The 20,616-nt window shown below is 48.2% G+C and overlaps 1 protein-coding gene across 1 annotated transcript in view; it reads right to left on the reverse strand.

Moving 5' to 3' along the window:
* The window catches only part of LOC135530391 (propionyl-CoA carboxylase alpha chain, mitochondrial-like), a 54,298-nt gene that overhangs the window by 12,954 nt on the left and 20,728 nt on the right, over positions 1-20,616 (reverse strand). Inside the window, exons 4-13 of the mRNA XM_064958726.1 lie at positions 19,548-19,584; positions 19,136-19,214; positions 18,765-18,962; positions 18,291-18,441; positions 17,991-18,134; positions 17,705-17,779; positions 13,595-13,663; positions 13,415-13,490; positions 12,846-13,059; positions 11,340-11,442 (exon numbers count right to left, since the gene is read on the reverse strand). Of these exons, the coding sequence (XP_064814798.1) occupies positions 11,340-11,442; positions 12,846-13,059; positions 13,415-13,490; positions 13,595-13,663; positions 17,705-17,779; positions 17,991-18,134; positions 18,291-18,441; positions 18,765-18,962; positions 19,136-19,214; positions 19,548-19,584 (1,146 nt within the window). The remainder of the gene's footprint in view (positions 1-11,339; positions 11,443-12,845; positions 13,060-13,414; positions 13,491-13,594; positions 13,664-17,704; positions 17,780-17,990; positions 18,135-18,290; positions 18,442-18,764; positions 18,963-19,135; positions 19,215-19,547; positions 19,585-20,616) is intronic.

The raw sequence follows: 20,616 nt of genomic DNA on the forward strand, positions 1-20,616 counted from the left end.
ACCAGAGGACCAGGGAGAGACCCAGTATCCACTACCAGAGGACCAGGGAGAGACCCAGTATCCACTACCAGAGGACCAGGGAGAGACCCAGTATCCACTACTAGAGGACCAGGGAGAGACCCAGTATCCACTACTAGAGGACCAGGGAGAGACCCAGTATCCACTACTAGAGGACCAGGGAGAGACCCAGTATCCACTACTAGAGGACCAGGGAGAGACGCAGTATCCACTACTAGAGGACCAGGGAGAGACCCAGTATCCACTACTAGAGGACCAGGAGAGACCCAGTATCCACTACTAGAGGACCAGGGAGAGACCCAGTATCCACTACTAGAGGACCAGGGAGAGACCCAGTATCCACTACTAGAGGACCAGGGAGACACCCAGTATCCACTACTAGAGGACCAGGGAGAGACCCAGTATCCACTACTAGAGGAGAGGACCAGGGAGAGACCCAGTATCCACTACTAGAGGAGAGGACCAGGGAGAGACCCAGTATCCACTACTAGAGGACCAGGGAGAGACCCAGTATCCACTACTAGAGGACCAGGGAGAGACCCAGTATCCACTACTAGAGGACCAGGGAGAGACCCAGTATCCACTACTAGAGGACCAGGGAGAGACCCAGTATCCACTACTGGAGGACCAGAGAGAGTCCCAGTATCCACTACTGGAGGACCAGGGAGACACCCAGTATCCACTACTAGAGGACCAGGGAGAGACCCAGTATCCACTACTAGAGGACCAGGGAGACACCCAGTATCCACTACTAGAGGAGAGGACCAGGGAAAGGAGACAGTACCCAGCACCGGTCGTTCCTCTCCTGGGGGGTACTGGCCCCTAGTTTGATGTGTGGTTCAGTGGTTCTGGGTGACCAGGAGAGGCTGATCAGCAGCACATGTTATCATGGTTCAAGGAAAACAACCCACCAGACCAGGGACTGCAGGTGTCTAAACACCCAGCCACCGAGTGATGTCTGTCGGCCAGGACAACCCCTCCCCCCCCTCACCACCTGGACCTCAGCTCCATTCAAGCCCCCTCACAGGGAGAAGGGCCGACTGCCTTAATTCTCTCTAACAAACCACAGGGATATATCGTGGGGTCCCAAATGATTGACACCATGATAAATGATCAGCAAAAAATGACTATATAAAACATATAACTCAAATACTGAGCTATATTGTTTGCTCAAATAAATGGGAAAAGTATGTCATTTTATACTAATACAATAGTTTTTTTTAAATTAACAAGTATTTTTTTAATCTCTAAAAGGTAGGGGTCAAGATGATTGACACCTCTGTTTTCAAGACTTCACCTTGCGAGGATAAGAGTAACGAGCCTTTCTCTAAAATGTTTTAGGAGAACACATTAGGAGGGATCTTGGACCGTTCCTCCATACACAATCCTTCCAGATCATTGATATCCTTCGTCGGGGCTTATCAACTGCCCTCTTCAATTCAAAACCACAGGGGTTTCAACGGGTGTCAGGTCCGGAGCCTGAGGTTATTTTCTGATTCTGAATTGTCATTTCGACACCAAACCCACCAGTGGTGGGCGTGGCCAAAGAGCTTTATGTTCATGTCATCTGACCAAAGCGCCGGTTCCAATCCCAGTGTCAATGTAGTTCAGGAAACTCCAGGAGTTTACATACATGTTGGATGACATGAAGACAGAGCTCTTGGTCCAGGCGCACCAGTGGTGGGTTTGGAGTCTAAATGATCAGAGAGAACCCCCTCCCTACAGTACAACATGGTGGTGGGTTTGGAGTCTAAATGACCAGAAAGAACCCCCCTCCCTACAGTACAACATGATGGTGGGTTTGGAGTCTAAATGACCAGAAAGAACCCCCTCCCTACAGTACAACATGGTGGTGGGTTTGGAGTCTAAATGACCAGAGAGAACCCCCTCCCTACAGTACAACATGGTGGTGGGTTTGGAGTCTAAATGACCAGAAAGAACCCCCCTCCCTACAGTACAACATGGTGGTGGGTTTGGAGTCTAAATGACCAGAGAGAACCCCCCTCCCTACAGTACAACATGGTGGTGGGTTTGGAGTCTAAATGACCAGAAAGAACCCCCTCCCTACAGTACAACATGGTGGTGGGTTTGGAGTCTAAATGACCAGAAAGAACCCCCTCCCTACAGTACAACATGGTGGTGGGTTTGGAGTCTAAATGACCAGAAAGAACCCCCTCCCTACAGTACAACATGGTGGTGGGTTTGGAGTCTAAATGACCAGAAAGAACCCCCTCCCTACAGTACAACATGGTGGTGGGTTTGGAGTCTAAATGACCAGAAAGAACCCCCTCCCTACAGTACAACATGGTGGTGGGTTTGGAGTCTAAATGACCAGAAAGAACCCCCTCCCTACAGTACAACATGGTGGTGGGTTTGGAGTCTAAATGACCAGAAAGAACCCCCTCCCTACAGTACAACATGGTGGTGGGTTTGGAGACTAAATGACCAGAAAGAACCCCCTCCCTACAGTACAACATGGTGGTGGGTTTGGAGTCTAAATGACCAGAAAGAACCCCTCCCTACAGTACAACATGGTGGTGGGTTTGGAGTCTAAATGACTGACCAGAAAGAACCCCCTCCCTACAGTACAACATGGTGGTGGGTTTGGAGTCTAAATGACCAGAAAGAACCCCCTCCCTACAGTACAACATGGTGGTGGGTTTGGAGTCTAAATGACCAGAAAGAACCCCCTCCCTACAGTACAACATGGTGGTGGGTTTGGAGTCTAAATGACCAGAAAGAACCCCCTCCCTACAGTACAACATGGTGGTGGGTTTGGAGACTAAATGACCAGAAAGAACCCCCTCCCTACAGTACAACATGGTGGTGGGTTTGGAGACTAAATGACCAGAAAGAACCCCCTCCCTACAGTACAACATGGTGGTGGGTTTGGAGACTAAATGACCAGAAAGAACCCCCTCCCTACAGTACAACATGGTGGTGGGTTTGGAGTCTAAATGACCAGAAAGAACCCCCTCCCTACAGTACAACATGGTGGTGGGTTTGGAGACTAAATGACCAGAAAGAACCCCCCTCCCTACAGTACAACATGGTGGTGGGTTTGGAGACTAAATGACCAGAAAGAACCCCCCTCCCTACAGTACAACATGGTGGTGGGTTTGGAGACTAAATGACCAGAAAGAACCCCCTCCCTACAGTACAACATGGTGGTGGGTTTGGAGACTAAATGAGAAGGTATGACCAGAAAGAACCCCTCCCTACAGTACAACATGGTGGTGGGTTTGGAGACTAAATGACCAGAAAGAACCCCCTCCCTACAGTACAACATGGTGGTGGGTTTGGAGACTAAATGATCAGAGAGAACCCCCTCCCTACAGTACAACATGGTGGTGGGTTTGGAGTCTAAATGACCAGAAAGAACCCCCCTCCCTACAGTACAACATGGTGGTGGGTTTGGAGTCTAAATGACCAGAAAGAACCCCCTCCCTACAGTACAACATGGTGGTGGGTTTGGAGTCTAAATGACCAGAAAGAACCCCCTCCCTACAGTACAACATGGTGGTGGGTTTGGAGTCTAAATGACCAGAAAGAGCCCCCCTCCCTACAGTACAACATGGTGGTGGGTTTGAGTCTAAATGACCAGAAAGAACCCCCCTCCCTACAGTACAACATGGTGGTGGGTTTGGAGTCTAAATGACCAGAAAGAACCCCCCTCCCTACAGTACAACATGGTGGTGGGTTTGGAGTCTAAATGACCAGAAAGAACCCCCTCCCTACAGTACAACATGGTGGTGGGTTTGGAGTCTAAATGACCAGAAAGAACCCCCCTCCCTACAGTACAACATGGTGGTGGGTTTGGAGACTAAATGAGAAGGTATGACCAGAAAGAACCCCCTCCCTACAGTACAACATGGTGGTGGGTTTGGAGACTAAATGACCAGAAAGAACCCCCCTCCCTACAGTACAACATGGTGGTGGGTTTGGAGACTAAATGACCAGAAAGAACCCCCTCCCTACAGTACAACATGGTGGTGGGTTTGGAGTCTAAATGACCAGAAAGAACCCCCTCCCTACAGTACAACATGGTGGTGGGTTTGGAGTCTAAATGACCAGAAAGAACCCCCTCCCTACAGTACAACATGGTGGTGGGTTTGGAGTCTAAATGACCAGAAAGAACCCCCTCCCTACAGTACAACATGGTGGTGGGTTTGGAGTCTAAATGACCAGAAAGAACCCCCCTCCCTACAGTACAACATGGTGGTGGGTTTGGAGTCTAAATGACCAGAAAGAACCCCCTCCCTACAGTACAACATGGTGGTGGGTTTGGAGACTAAATGACCAGAAAGAACCCCCTCCCTACAGTACAACATGGTGGTGGGTTTGGAGACTAAATGACCAGAAAGAACCCCCTCCCTACAGTACAACATGGTGGTGGGTTTGGAGTCTAAATGACCAGAAAGAACCCCCTCCCTACAGTACAACATGGTGGTGGGTTTGGAGTCTAAATGACCAGAAAGAACCCCCCTCCCTACAGTACAACATGGTGGTGGGTTTGGAGTCTAAATGACCAGAAAGAACCCCCCTCCCTACAGTACAACATGGTGGTGGGTTTGGAGTCTAAATGACCAGAAAGAACCCCCTCCCTACAGTACAACATGGTGGTGGGTTTGGAGTCTAAATGACCAGAAAGAACCCCCCTCCCTACAGTACAACATGGTGGTGGGTTTGGAGTCTAAATGACCAGAAAGAACCCCCTCCCTACAGTACAACATGGTGGTGGGTTTGGAGTCTAAATGACCAGAAAGAACCCCCTCCCTACAGTACAACATGGTGGTGGGTTTGGAGTCTAAATGACCAGAAAGAAACCCCCTCCCTACAGTACAACATGGTGGTGGGTTTGGAGTCTAAATGACCAGAAAGAACCCCCCTCCCTACAGTACAACATGGTGGTGGGTTTGGAGACTAAATGACCAGAAAGAACCCCCTCCCTACAGTACAACATGGTGGTGGGTTTGGAGTCTAAATGACCAGAAAGAACCCCCTCCCTACAGTACAACATGGTGGTGGGTTTGGAGACTAAATGACCAGAAAGAACCCCCTCCCTACAGTACAACATGGTGGTGGGTTTGGAGTCTAAATGACCAGAAAGAACCCCCTCCCTACAGTACAACATGGTGGTGGGTTTGGAGACTAAATGACCAGAAAGAACCCCCCTCCCTACAGTACAACATGGTGGTGGGTTTGGAGACTAAATGATCAGAGAGAACCCCCCTCCCTACAGTACAACATGGTGGTGGGTTTGGAGTCTAAATGACCAGAAAGAACCCCCCTCCCTACAGTACAACATGGTGGTGGGTTTGGAGTCTAAATGATCAGAAAGAACCCCCCTCCCTACAGTACAACATGGTGGTGGGTTTGGAGTCTAAATGATCAGAAAGAACCCCCCTCCCTACAGTACAACATGGTGGTGGGTCGTTGATGTTATGGGGCTATTTTACTTCCACTGGTCCTGAGGCCCTTGTTCATAAGGTCAACGGCATCATGAACTCGACCCAGTAGCAGGACCTTTCAGCTAAAGACCTGGTTGTCTCTGCCAGGAGGCTGACACTTAGTCACAAGTGGATCTTCCAGCAAAGACAATAACCCCAAGCACACATCAAAAAACACACAGAAATTGTTAATTGGCAACAAGAATCAACATTCTGAAATGGCAATGTCAGTCTCCGGACCTGAAACCCCATTGAAACCCCTGTGGTTTTGAATTGAAGAGGGCAGTTGATAAGCCCAGACGAAGGATATCAATGATCTGGAAGGATTGTGTATGGAGGAACTGTTATGTACTTGAGTGAAGACCCAAAAGCGGTTTTAACAGAAAACAGAGTTCTTTAATGAAAAAACAGGAATGGCATAAATCCTCTTCCAACGTAGTCAATGGAACAAAAAGAACGTTAGTATAATGCAGGATGCACCTGCCAGGCAGACTCCGACAGGATAGGACAAGGTGGAAGCAAACGAGACGACAGCTTGCTTCTGGCATCAAAAACACAAACAAGAATCAGACACTGAAAGTAGCAGGAACAGAGAGAGAAATAGAGACCTAATCAGAGGGGAAGAGAGAACAGGTGGGAAAGAGTGAATGAGCTAGTTAGGGGAGATGTAGAACAGCTGAAGAATGAGAGACAGAGAAGGTAACCTAAAAAGACCAGCAGAGAGAGACAGAGTGAAGAGAAAGGACAGGAACAGACATAACAAGACATGACAGTACCCCCCCCACTCACCGAACGCCTCCTGGCGCACTCGAGGAGGAAACCTGGCGGCAACGGAGGAAATCATCGATCAGCGAACGGTCCAGCACGTCCCGAGAGGGAACCCAACTCCTCTCCTCAGGACCGTACCCCTCCCAATCCACTAGGTACTGATGACCACGGCCCCGAGGGCGCATGTCCAAAATCTTACGAACCCTGTAGATGGGTGCGCCTCGACAAGGATGGGGGGAGGGACGAGCGGGGGCGCGAAGAACGGGCTTAACACAGGAGACATGGAAGACCGGGTGAACGCGACGAAGATAGCGGGAGAAGAAGTCGCACTGCGACAGGATTAATGACCTGAGAAATACGGAACGGACCAATGAACCGCGGGGCCAACTTGCGAGAAGCTGTCTTAAGGGGAAGGTTCTGAGTGGAGAGCCATACTCTCTGACCGCAACAATATCTAGGACTCTTGGTCCTACGCTTATTAGCGGCCCTCACAGTCTGCGCCTATTACGGCAAAGTGCCGACCTGACCCCCTTCCAGGTGCGCTCGCAACGCTGGACAAAAGCCTGAGCGGAGGGGACGCAGGACTCGGCGAGCTGAGATGAGAACAGCGGAGGCTGGTACCCGAGGCTACTCTGAAAAGGAGATAGACCGGTAGCAGACGAGGGAAGCGAGTTGTGGGCGTACTCTGCCCAGGGGAGCTGTTCTGACCAGGACGCAGGGTTACGAAAAGAAAGACTGCGTAAAAAATGCGACCAACAGTCTGATTGGCCCGTTCGGCTTGACCGTTAGACTGGGGATGAAAGCCGGACGAGAGACTGACGGAAGCCCCAATCAAACGGCAAAACTCCCTCCAAAATTGAGACGTGAACTGCGGGCCTCTGTCGGAAACGACGTCAGACGGAAGGCCATGAATTCGGAAAACATTCTCGATAATGATCTGAGCCGTCTCCTTAGCAGAAGGGAGCTTAGCGAGAGGAATGAAATGAGCCGCCTTAGAGAATCTATCGACAACCGTAAGAATAACTGTCTTCCCCGCTGATGAAGGCAGTCCGGTGATAAAATCTAAAGCGATGTGAGACCACGGTCGAGAGGGGAATGGGAAGCGGTCTGAGACGGCCGGCAGGAGGAGAGTTCCCAGATTTAGTCTGCGCGCAGACCGAACAAGCGGCGACAAATCGACGCGCGTCACGTTCCCGAGTGGGCCACCAGAAACGCTGGCGAATGGAAGCGAGCGTACCCCGAACGCCGGGGTGGCCGGCTAACTTGGCAGAGTGGGCCCACTGAAGAACGGCCGGACGAGTAGGAACGGGAACGAACAGAAGGTTCCTAGGACAAGCTCGCGGCGACGGAGTGTGAGCGAGAGCTTGCTTTACCTGCCTCTCAATTCCCCAGACAGTCAACCCGACAACACGCCCGTCAGGAGAATCCCCTCGGGGTCGGTGGAGACCTCAGAAGAACTGAAGAGACGAGATAAAGCATCAGGCTTGGTGTTTCTTGAGCCCGGACGATAAGAAATAACAAACTCGAAACGAGCGAAAAACAGAGCCCAACGAGCCTGACGCGCATTAAGTCGTTTGGCTGAACGGATGTACTCAAGGTTCCTATGGTCAGTCCAAACGACAAAAGGAACGGTCGCCCCCTCCAACCACTGTCGCCATTCGCCTAGGGCTAAGCGGATGGCGAGCAGTTCGCGATTACCAACATCATAGTTACGTTCTGACGGCGATAAGCGATGAGAGAAAAACGCGCAAGGATGGACCTTGCCGTCAGAGAGAGAGCGCTGAGAAAGAATGGCTCCCACGCCCACCTCTGACGCGTCAACCTCAACAACAAACTGACTAGAGATGTCAGGTGTAACAAGAATAGGTGCGGATGTAAACGATTCTTAAGAAGATCAAAAGCTCCCTGGGCGGAAACGGACCACTTAAAGCACGTCTTAACAGAAGTAAGGGCTGTGAGGGGAGCTGCCACCTGACCGAAATTACGGATGAAACGACGATAGAAATTAGCGAAGCCCAGAAAGCGCTGCAGCTCGACGCGTGACTTAGGAACGGGCCAATCAATGACAGCCTGGACCTTAGCGGGATCCATCTTAATGCCCTCAGCGGAAATAACGGAACCGAGAAAAGGGACAGAGGCGGCATGAAAAGTGCACTTCTCAGCCTTCACATAAAGACAGTTCTCCAAAAGGCGCTGGAGGACGCGTCGCACGTGCTGAACATGAATCGAGAGAGACGGTGAAAAAAATCAGGATATCGTCCATGTAAACGAAAACAAAAATGTTCAGCATGTCTCTCAGGACGTCGTTAACTAGTGCCTGAAAGACAGCTGGAGCGTTAACGAGGCCGAAAGGAAGAACCCGGTATTCAAAGTGCCCTAACGGAGTGTTAAACGCCGTCTTCCACTCGTCCCCCTCCCTGATGCGCACGAGATGGTAGGCGTTACGAAGGTCCAATTTGGTGAAAAACCTGGCTCCCTGCAGGATCTCGAAGGCTGAAGACATAAGAGGAAGCGGATAACGATTCTTAACTGTTATGTCATTCAGCCCTCGATAATCCACGCATGGGCGCAGGGACCCGTCCTTCTTCTGAACAAAAAAAACCCCCGCTCCGGCGGGAGAGGAGGAGGAGACTATGGTACCGGCGTCGAGCGAAACCGACAAATAATCTCGAGAGCCTTACGTTCGGGAGCCGACAGAGAGTATAATCTACCCCGGGGGAGTAGTTCCCGGAAGGAGATCAATACTACAGTCATACGACCGGTGTGGAGGGAGAGAAGTGGCCTTGGAACGACTGAACACCGTGCGCAGATCGTGATACTCCTCTGGCAACCCTGTCAAATCACCAGGCTCCTCCTGTGAAGAAGAGACAGAGGAAACAGGAGGGATAGCAGACATTAAACAGGTCACATGACAAGAAACATTCCAGGATAGGATAGTATTACTAGACCAATTAATAGAAGGGTTATGGCGCACTAGCCAGGGATGACCCAAAACAACAGGTGTAAAAGGTGAACGAAAAATTAAAAAAGAAATGGTTTCGCTATGATTACCAGAGACAGTGAGGGTTAAAGGCAGCGTCTCACGCTGAATCTTGGGGAGAGAACTACCATCTAAAGCGAACAAGGCCGTAGGCTCCCCTAACTGTCTGAGAGGAATGTCATGTTCCCGAGCCCAGGTCTCGTCCATAAAACAGCCCTCCGCCCCAGAGTCTATCAAGGCACTGCAGGAAGCAGATGAACCGGGCCAGCGGAGATGGACCGGAAAGGTAGTGCGTGATCCAGAAGGAGAGGCCTGAGTAGTTGCGGTCACCAGTAGCCCTCCTCTTACTGATGAGCTCTGGCTTTTACTGGACATGAGGTGATAAAATGACCAGCGGAGCCGCAGTAGAGACAGAGGCGATTGGTGATTCTCCGTTCCTTCTCCTTGGCCGAGATGCGGATACCCCCCAGCTGCATAGGCTCAGCATCCGAGCCGGCGGAGGAGGGTGGCAGTGATGCGGCAGGTGGCAGTGATGTGGAGAGGGGAGCAACGGAGAACGCGAGCTCCTTTCCACGAGCTCGGCGACGAAGATCAAACCGTCGCTCTATGCGAATAGCGAGAGCTATTAAGGAGTCCAGACTGGAAGGAACCTCCCGGGAGAGGATCTCATCCTTAACCTCGACGAGGAGACCCTCCAGAAAACGAGCGAGCAAAGCCGGCTCGTTCCAGTCACTAGAGGCAGCGAGAGTGCGAAACTCAATAGAATAATCCGTTATGGATCGATTCCCCTGACATAGGGAAGACAGGGCCCTGGAAGCCTCCTCCCCAAAAACAGAACGGTCAAAAACCCGTATCATCTCCTCCTTAAAGTCCTGATACTGGTTAATACACTCAGCCCTCGCCTCCCAGATTGCCGTGCCCCACTCACGCGCCCCGTCCGGTAAGGGGAGAGAAATGACGTAGGCGATGCGGGCTGCGCTCCTGGAGTAAGTGTTGGGCTGGAGAGAGAACACCACATCACACTGAGTGAGGAATGAGCGGCACTCAGTGGGCTCCCCAGAGTAACACGGCGGGTTGTTGATCCTGGGCTCCGGAGACTCGGAAACCCTGGAAGTGGGCGGTGGATCGAGGTGGAGTTGGTGAACCTGTCTTGTGAGGTCGGAGACTTGGACGGCCAGGGTCTCAACGGCATGTCGAGCAGCAGACAATTCCTCCTCGTGTCTGCCTAGCATCGCTCCCTGGATCTCGACGGCGGAGTGAAAAGGGTCCGGAGCCGCTGGGTCCATTCTTGGTCTGATTCTTCTGTTATGTACTTGAGTGAAGACCCAAAAGCGGTTTTAACAGAAAACAGAGTTCTTTAATGAAAAAACAGGAATGGCATAAATCCTCTTCCAACGTAGTCAATGGAACAAAAAGAACGTTAGTATAATGCAGGATGCACCTGCCAGGCAGACTCCGACAGGATAGGACAAGGTGGAAGGAAACGAGACGACAGCTTGCTTCTGGCATCAAAAACACAAACAAGAATCAGACACTGAAAGTAGCAGGAACAGAGAGAGAAATAGAGACCTAATCAGAGGGGGAAGAGAGAACAGGTGGGAAAGAGTGAATGAGCTAGTTAGGGGAGATGTAGAACAGCTGAAGAATGAGAGACAGAGAAGGTAACCTAAAAAGACTAGCAGAGAGAGACAGAGTGAAGAGAAAGGACAGGAACAGACATAACAAGACATGACAGGAACGGTCCAAGATCCCTCCTAATGTGTTCTCCTGAAACATTTTAGAGAAAGGCTCGTTACTGTTATCCACGCAAGGTGAAGTATTGGGGGGGGGGTCAATAATGTTGATCCCTACCTTTGAGAGAATCAAAACTAACTTGTTAAACAAAATGTCTTTCCTTGAGTAATTATATTAGTATCAAATAATAGAAATTCCCCTTTTTGTTGCATAAAATAGATCTCAGTATTTAAATGATTTACCTTATACAGTTTTTTGCTCATCTTTATCAAGGGTGTCAATAATTTCGGGCCCCACTGTGTGTGTGTGTGTGTGTGTGTGTGTGTGTGTGTGTGTGTGTGTGTGTGTGTGTGTGTGTGTGTGTGTGTGTGTGTGTGTGTGTCGCTCACAGTGAACGTAGATCCAGAGCGTGACACAGCGACCTTGTGGTTTCCCTTCTCCAACTCCACACACAGCTCCCACTGCCTCTGCTCCTGGGGGGTGGTGGACACCCTGAAACACACACACACACCTTTCCCATTAGTATCAGTCTCAGAGAGCTATTCTCTGAGGGTCAGAGGAAGCTGTATAAACAGAGTCAGCTCCTCCACTGACTGACAGCTGCCTCCTCTCTCTCCCGACACCAGAGACCAGTCTGCTGCTCTGTTACTGAACCAAGGAGATCACAGCCAGCTGACCTCTCAGTCAACCTTCCTAATACAACTTTTATGAACAAAGACACTTGAAATGAGCAGGGTATAAATTAACATAATCAACAGCTCCAAAACATACAAGTTTAGCTTTTGAACCAGAAATTCAAAAGATATAAATGTTTATAAAATGTTGATGGCTAACTATAGTGTTGAGGCTTTACTGGTCATGCTCTTTGGAACACTCCACTGTAGAAGGATCTGTCTGGTGTATCCCTGCTCTGAGAGAGAGGGAGGAGACAGGAGGGGTGAGGGAGGAGGAGGAGAAGAGAGAGAGAGAAAGAGAGAGAGAAAGAGAGAGAGAAAGAGAGAGAGAAAGAGAGAGAGAAAGAGAGAGAGAAAGAGAGAGAGGGAGGGAGGGAGGGAGGGAGGGAGGGAGGGAGGGAGGGGGAGGGAGGGAGGGAGGGAGGGAGGGAGGGAGGGAGGGAGGGAGGGAGGGAGGGAGGGAGGGAGGGAGGGAGGGAGGGAGGGGTCCTCTACCACTGACTGCAACTACAAAGACCGACCCCCGGCGGTTCATGAACAACGAAAGGAAACGATCCGAAAAAGAAAGAAGAAAATGTGGCCAGATGTTTAGACAGATGGCAGGGCTGACAGAGAGAATCAAGTCAAACAGTTTGACCAGCAGACTGCTACACCACGCTAGGATACAGCTCTGTTAACTGGTGACATATTGCAGGACTGAGCCGGTGCTACAAAACAATGGAACATGTAAAACACCGGTTTAAACACACAACACAATGATAACCTCTGTAAAAACAGACAATGGACATTCAGACACAGTGAAACAGCACAATAATTAACACATGAGGAACAACGAGAGCTTTAGCTCTTTCTGATGTCAACTAGAACCTCTTGGTGTTTTTACCTCCTCTCTGTTTTTAATTTTACCTTTATTTAACCAGGCAAGTCAGTTAAGAACAAATTCTTGTAAGATTTTCAATGACGGCCTGGGAACAGTGGGTTAACTGCCTGTTCAGGGGCAGAACGACAGATTTGTACCTTGTCAGCTCGGGGATTTGAATTTACAACCTTTCGGTTACTTGTCCAATGCTCTAACCACTCGGCTACCCTGCCGCCCCGGGTTAAATCTTTTAAAGATCTTTTACAGTATCAACCTGACCAAGATGGTGCTTCATCTATGTGCTGTTCCAGCACCAATTCTTACAAGAAGTTCCCCCGGTTATTTGAATGGGTTTAATGTACCTGAGATTACCCAGGAACCTCTGGGAGCGGAGCTGTGCGGAGACGTAGAGAGCGGCTGCGGTGGCGACGAGCTCCCTGCGACCCTCGGAGGTCAGCTGGTGACCTTTGAACCCCTCTGGGTATTCCTCTGGCAGGAAGTTAGTGGTGATGTCACCAGAGATGAAGCGAGGGTGGGTGATGATCTCTCTGAGCAGGGGGATGTTGTGGGTCACACCTGGACAGTCACACACACAGGAACAACAGAGAGACAGGTAGAGATCAGATCCCTGGACAGTCACACACACAGGAACAACAGAGAGACAGGTAGAGATCAGATCCCTGGACAGTCACACACACAGGAACAACAGACAGACAGCGGTAGAGATTAGAACCTCTACATGTGTGTAGCTATACAGAAAATGTCATAGTCTTGAGGTACTGAAGATGCTTCCAGAAAGCTCTAACACCCAACACAGAGTGAGAGAGTGTGTGAGTGTGTGAGTGTGTGAGTGTGTGAGTGTGTGAGTGTGTGAGTGTGTGAGTGTGTGAGTGTGTGTGTGTGAGTGAGTGAGTGAGTGAGTGAGTCTTACCTCTGATGACGTAGTTATCGAGAGCCGCCTCCATCCTCTGCAGGGCTTCAGCGCGCGTGTCGCCATAGGTCACCAGCTACGGCGAGCACAGAGGGACATTCACATTATAGATCAGTAAAACATATTGGAAAGGGCAATGTGATTGTGTTGGGCAGTTTGAGGGAACACACAGTAGCTGACCTTGGAGATCATTGGGTCATAGTAGATACTGATGTCACTTCCTTCTTGGATGCCACTGTCCACACGCACCTGATAGAGAGGAGACAACATGTCAATAAGACAACATGTCAGTATGACTACATGTCAGTATATGACTACATGTCAATATGACTACATGTCAATAAGACTACATGTCAGTATGACTACATGTCAATATGACTACATGTCAATAAGACTACATGTCAATAAGACTACATGTCAGTAAGACTACATGTCAGTAAGACTACATGTCAATATGACTACATGTCAATATGACTACATGTCAGTATGACTACATGTTAGTAAGACAACATGTCAGTATATGACTACATGTCAATAAGACTACATGTCAGTAAGACAACATGTCAGTATATGACTACATGTCAGTAAGACAACATGTCAGTATGACTACATGTCAGTATGACTACATGTCAGTAAGACTACATGTCAGTAAGACAACATGTCAGTATATGACTACATGTCAGTAAGACTACATGTCAGTAAGACAACATGTCAGTAAGACAACATGTCAGTAAGACAACATGTCAGTAAGACTACATGTCAGTAAGACTACATGTCAGTAAGACTACATGTCAGTAAGACTACATGTCAATAAGACTACATGTCAGTATGACTACATGTCAATAAGACTACATGTCAGTAAGACAACATGTCAGTATATGACTACATGTCAGTAAGACTACATGTCAGTAAGACTACATGTCAGTAAGACAACATGTCAGTATATGACTACATGTCAATAAGACTACATGTCAGTAAGACAACATGTCAGTATATGACTACATGTCAGTATATGACTACATGTCAGTATATGACTACATGTCAGTATATGACTACATGGCAGTATATGACTACATGTCAATAAGACTACATGTCAGTATATGACTACATGTCAGTATATGACTACATGTCAATAAGACTACATGTCAGTATATGACTACATGTCAATAAGACTACATGTCAGTATATGACTACATGTCAATATGACTACATGTCAGTATATGACTACATGTCAATAAGACTACATGTCAATAAGACTACATGTCAGTATGACTACATGTCAGTATGACTACATGTCAGTATATGACTACATGTCAATATGACTACATGTCAGTATATGACTACATGTCAGTATAAGACTACATGTCAATAAGACTACATGTCAGTATGACTACATGTCAGTATATGACTACATGTCAACATGACTACATGTCAGTATATGACTACATGTCAATAAGACAATATGTCAGTATATGACTACATGTCAATAAGACTACATGTCAATAAGACTACATGTCAATAAGACTACATGTCAGTATGACTACATGTCAATAAGACTACATGTCAATAAGACTACATGTCAACATGACTACATGTCAATATGACTACATGTCAATATGACTACATGTCAGTGTGACTACATGTCAGTGTGACTACATGTCAGTATGACTACATGTCAGTATGACTACATGTCAGTATATGACTACATGTCAGTATATGACTACATGTCAACATGACTACATGTCAATAAGACAACATGTCAGTATATGACTACATGTCAGTATATGACTACATGTCAATAAGACAACATGTCAGTATATCACTACATGTCAATATGACTACATGTCAGTATGACTACATGTCAGTATGACTACATGTCAGTATGACTACATGTCAGTATATGACTACATGTCAGTATATGACTACATGTCAGTATGGCTACATGTCAGTATGGCTACATGTCAGTATGACTACATGTCAATATGACTACATGTCAGTATATGACTACATGTCAGTATATGACTACATGTCAGTATGGCTACATGTCAGTATGGCTACATGTCAATAAGACTACATGTCAACATGACTACATGTCAATATGACTACATGTCAGTGTGACTACATGTCAGTGTGACTACATGTCAGTATGACTACATGTCAGTATGACTACATGTCAGTATATGACTACATGTCAGTATATGACTACATGTCAATAAGACAACATGTCAGTATATGACTACATGTCAGTATATGACTACATGTCAATAAGACTACATGTCAGTATATGACTACATGTCAGTATATGACTACATGTCAATAAGACTACATGTCAGTATATGACTACATGTCAGTATATGACTACATGTCAGTATGACTACATGTCAGTATATGACTACATGTCAGTATAAGACTACATGTCAGTATATGACTACATGTCAGTATGACTACATGGCAGTATATGACTACATGTCAGTATATGACTACATGTCAGTATATGACTACATGTCAATAAGACTACATGTCAGTATATGACTACATGTCAGTATATGACTACATGTCAATAAGACTACATGTCAGTATATGACTACATGTCAATAAGACTACATGTCAGTATATGACTACATGTCAATATGACTACATGTCAGTATATGACTACATGTCAATAAGACTACATGTCAATAAGACTACATGTCAATAAGACTACATGTCAGTATGACTACATGTCAGTATGACTACATGTCAGTATATGACTACATGTCAATATGACTACATGTCAGTATGGCTACATGTCAGTATAAGACTACATGTCAATAAGACTACATGTCAGTATGACTACATGTCAGTATATGACTACATGTCAACATGACTACATGTCAGTATATGACTACATGTCAATAAGACAATATGTCAGTATATGACTACATGTCAGTATATGACTACATGTCAATAAGACTACATGTCAATAAGACTACATGTCAGTATGACTACATGTCAATAAGACTACATGTCAATAAGACTACATGTCAACATGACTACATGTCAATATGACTACATGTCAGTGTGACTACATGTCAGTGTGACTACATGTCAGTATGACTACATGTCAGTATGACTACATGTCAGTATATGACTACATGTCAGTATATGACTACATGTCAACATGACTACATGTCAATAAGACAACATGTCAGTATATGACTACATGTCAGTATATGACTACATGTCAATAAGACAACATGTCAGTATATCACTACATGTCAATATGACTACATGTCAGTATGACTACATGTCAGTATGACTACATGTCAGTATGACTACATGTCAGTATATGACTACATGTCAGTATATGACTACATGTCAGTATGGCTACATGTCAGTATGGCTACATGTCAGTATGACTACATGTCAATATGACTACATGTCAGTATATGACTACATGTCAGTATATGACTACATGTCAGTATGGCTACATGTCAGTATGGCTACATGTCAATAAGACTACATGTCAATAAGACTACATGTCAGTATATGACTACATGTCAGTATGGCTACATGTCAATAAGACTACATGTCAGTATGACTCAAGTCTTCCAGGAAGATAGAAATAGGACATGTAGTATGTATTTCCATGTTGTTTACTTATGATGAAAAAATAACCTATCAATAACAATTAAAAACATTTCAAAGGCAAATAGATTTGACATCAGGGGGAGGACAGGAAGATGTAAATATGACATTATTATTAGTAGTCATAACAACAAGCATTGTGATGCTGTAGATCTGAGGCCTGACGAGAACAGCAGCAGTGTTCCGTGGAAATATCCTGTCAGGTTCAGAGAGGTCAACACACATCACATCTTCAGCAGAAATAACAGAGGTCAATGTAAATGTAAATGTCAACACACATCACGTCTTCAGCAGAAATAACAGAGGTCAACACACATCACATCTTCAGCAGAAATAACAGAGAGGTCAACACACATCACATCTTCAGCAGAAATAACAGAGGTCAACACACATCATGTCTTCAGCAGAAATAACAGAGAGGTCAACACACATCACGTCTTCAGCAGAAATAACAGAGAGGTCAACACACATCACGTCATCAGCAGAAATAACAGAGAGGTCAACACACATCACGTCTTCAGCAGAAATAACAGAGAGGTCAACACACATCACGTCTTCAGCAGAAATAACAGAGAGGTCAACACACGTCTTCAGCAGAAATAACAGAGAGGTCAACTCAGAGCATATGCACACAAGCAAAAAGTGTACATGCATGTGACTCACCTTTGGGAGGTTGATGGGCTCCTGGTACTGTGACAGGCGTCCAATGGAGGGCAGACCAAAGGACTTGTAGGGGTCCTGGAGAAGGAGAAATATCACCTATGCTTTATAACGGGTTATAACTGCCTAATTAAACTCTCAATAACTTCTATAACACACGGGAAGTGTGCAGCAGACAGTGGGGACCCAGAAAGCGCTTGGTAGAGAGAAGTGACACATTCACAAGGCAGCAGAAGGGTTGACCTTCACTCTGCGGTACAGAGCAGAACAAGTGTTCAGTGAAGCCCACCTCAGCGTAGACTCTGCTCTCTATAGCCCAGCCGTTGATAGGGATGTCTTCCTGTTTGTGTAGCAGAGGGAAACCCTTGGCCACACGGATCATCTGCTGCACCAGGTCCAGACCAGTGATGCACTCTGTGATTGGGTGCTCCACCTGAAGGGGCAAAGGTCAGCGGTCGGGTCAACCACTCAGAGGATGAGGACTGGGTTGGTTACAGGAAGTCACTTGGCTCAAGTGTCTGACTTGTCAAGTCACAGAAAAACACACACACACACAGACTAAACTACGGCTTTCTTCCCATCGCCCCACCTGAAGGCGAGTGTTCATCTCCAGGAAGTAGAAGTTCTTGTTGGAGTCCACCAAGAACTCTACGGTCCCGGCGGAGGAGTACTGGACTGCTTTAGCCAGCTGTACCGCTTGTTCCCCCATCGCACGACGTGTCTCTGGATCCAGGAACGTACTGCAGAGAGGAGCACAGAAATCACATCACTTACAACCCAAGACATTTCTTTAATGTAACCTTTATTTAACGAGGCATGTCAGTTGAGAACAAATTCTTATTTACAATGACCACCTATACCGGCCAAAGCCAGACGACGCTGGGCCAATTGTGCGCCACCTTATGGGACTCCCAATCACGACCGGATGTGATGCAACCTGGATTCGAACCAGGGACTGCAGTGACACTTCATGCACTGAGATGCAGTGCCGCTGCGCCACTCGGGAGCCCCACTGGGACATACACCAATGAATAAGTTAAAGGTGAAAACATTGACCCCTGACCTTGGAGCCTCCTCCACCACCTTCTGGTTCCTCCTCTGGATAGAACACTCCCTCTCGTTCAGCCACAGAGCATTACCATGCTTATCAGCCAGGACCTGGATCTCAATGTGTCTGGGGTTGTCGACAAACTTCTCTATCAGCAGACGGTCGTCTCCGAAACTAGATGCGGCCTCCTGTGAGGACAAACGAAAACCTTCCCTGGGAAAGACAGAATGGAAACGGTTTATTCAAGTCTCACTAAATGTCTTAATAAAGTCTAGAAATATCTTATTGCCATTTACTACACCGTGTGGAGACGTATAAATGATTGTATGATTTAAATGCTTTTATTATATTTTAATTGCATTTATTACAGTAATAACGAATCTCACCTGGTCTCATCATCGTTCCAGGCGATCCTCATGCCTTTCCCCCCTCCTCCTGCTGAGGCCTTGATCATCACCGGGTAGCCTGATCAACAACACAATATGACCCGGATAGCCTGATCAACAACACAATATGACCCGGGTAGCCTGATCAACACCACAATATGACCCGGGTAGCCTGATCAACAACACAATATGACCCGGGTAGCCTGATCAACACCACAATATGACCCGGGTAGCCTGATCAACACCACAATATGACCCGGGTAGCCTGATCAACAACACAATATGACCCGGGTAGCTTGATCAACAACACAATATGACCCGGGTAGCCTGATCAACAACACAATATGAAAATTCTGCATGGAGGCCAGGCAAAAAAATAATTTATGAATGAATTGAATTTTGATTCACTTACCGATCTCTCCTGCAATCTTCACAGCGTCCTCCACGTTCTGAGACAGGAGACAGAGTTGTAAGTTCCACCAACCACCAGCAGAGGGCTCACCCTCATCTCCTCAACCATCCCTTTGTTCCTCTGCGTCTCCCTGCCTGCCTGCGTCTGCCTGTGTCTCCCTGCCTGCCTGCCTGCGTCTCCCTGCCTGCGTCTCCCTGCCTGCCTGCGTCTCCCTGCCTGCCTCTCCCTGCCTGCCTGCCTGCGTCTCCCTGCCTGCGTCTCCCTGCCTCCCTGCCTGCGTCTCCCAGCCTGCCTGCCTGCGTCTCCCTGCCTGCCTGCCTGCGTCTCCTGCCTCGTCTCCCTGCCTCCCTGCCTGCCTGCGTCTCCCTGCCTGCGTCTCCCTGCCTCCCTGCCTGCGTCTCCCAGCCTGCCTGCCTGCGTCTCCCTGCCTGCCTGCATCACCCTGCCTGCGTCTCCCTGCCTGCCTGCATCACCCTGCCTGCGTCTCCCTGCCTCCCTGCCTGCGTCTCCCAGCCTGCCTGCCTGCGTCTCCCTGCCTGCCTGCGTCTCCCTCCCTGCCTGCGTCTCCCTGCCTCCCTGCCTCGTCTCCCAGCCTGCCTGCCTCGTCTCCCTGCCTGCCTGCATCACCCTGCCTGCGTCTCCCTGCCTGCCTGCCTGCGTCTCCCTGCCTGCCTGCCTGCGTCTCCCTGCCTGCGTCTCCCAGCCTGCCTGCCTGCCTGCGTCTCCCAGCCTGCCTGCCTGCGTCTCCCTGCCTGCCTGCGTCTCCCAGCCTGCCTGCGTCTCCCTGCCTGCCTGCCTCGTCTCCTGCCTGCCTCGTCTCCCTGCCTGCCTGCCTGCGTCTCCCAGCCCGTCTCCTGCCTGCGTCTCCCAGCCTGCCTGCCTGCGTCTCCCTGCCTGCCTGCGTCTCCCTGCCTGCCTGCGTCTCCCAGCCTGCCTGCGTCTCCCTGCCTGCCTGCCTGCGTCTGCCTGCCTGCGTCTCCCAGCCTGCCTGCCTGCGTCTCCCTGCCTGCCTGCGTCTCCCTGCCTGCCTGCGTCTCCCTGCCTGCCTGCGTCTCCCAGCCTGCCTGCC

Source organism: Oncorhynchus masou, unplaced genomic scaffold, assembly GCF_036934945.1.
Source record: "Oncorhynchus masou masou isolate Uvic2021 unplaced genomic scaffold, UVic_Omas_1.1 unplaced_scaffold_1330, whole genome shotgun sequence".
Classification (NCBI taxonomy): domain Eukaryota; kingdom Metazoa; phylum Chordata; class Actinopteri; order Salmoniformes; family Salmonidae; genus Oncorhynchus; species Oncorhynchus masou.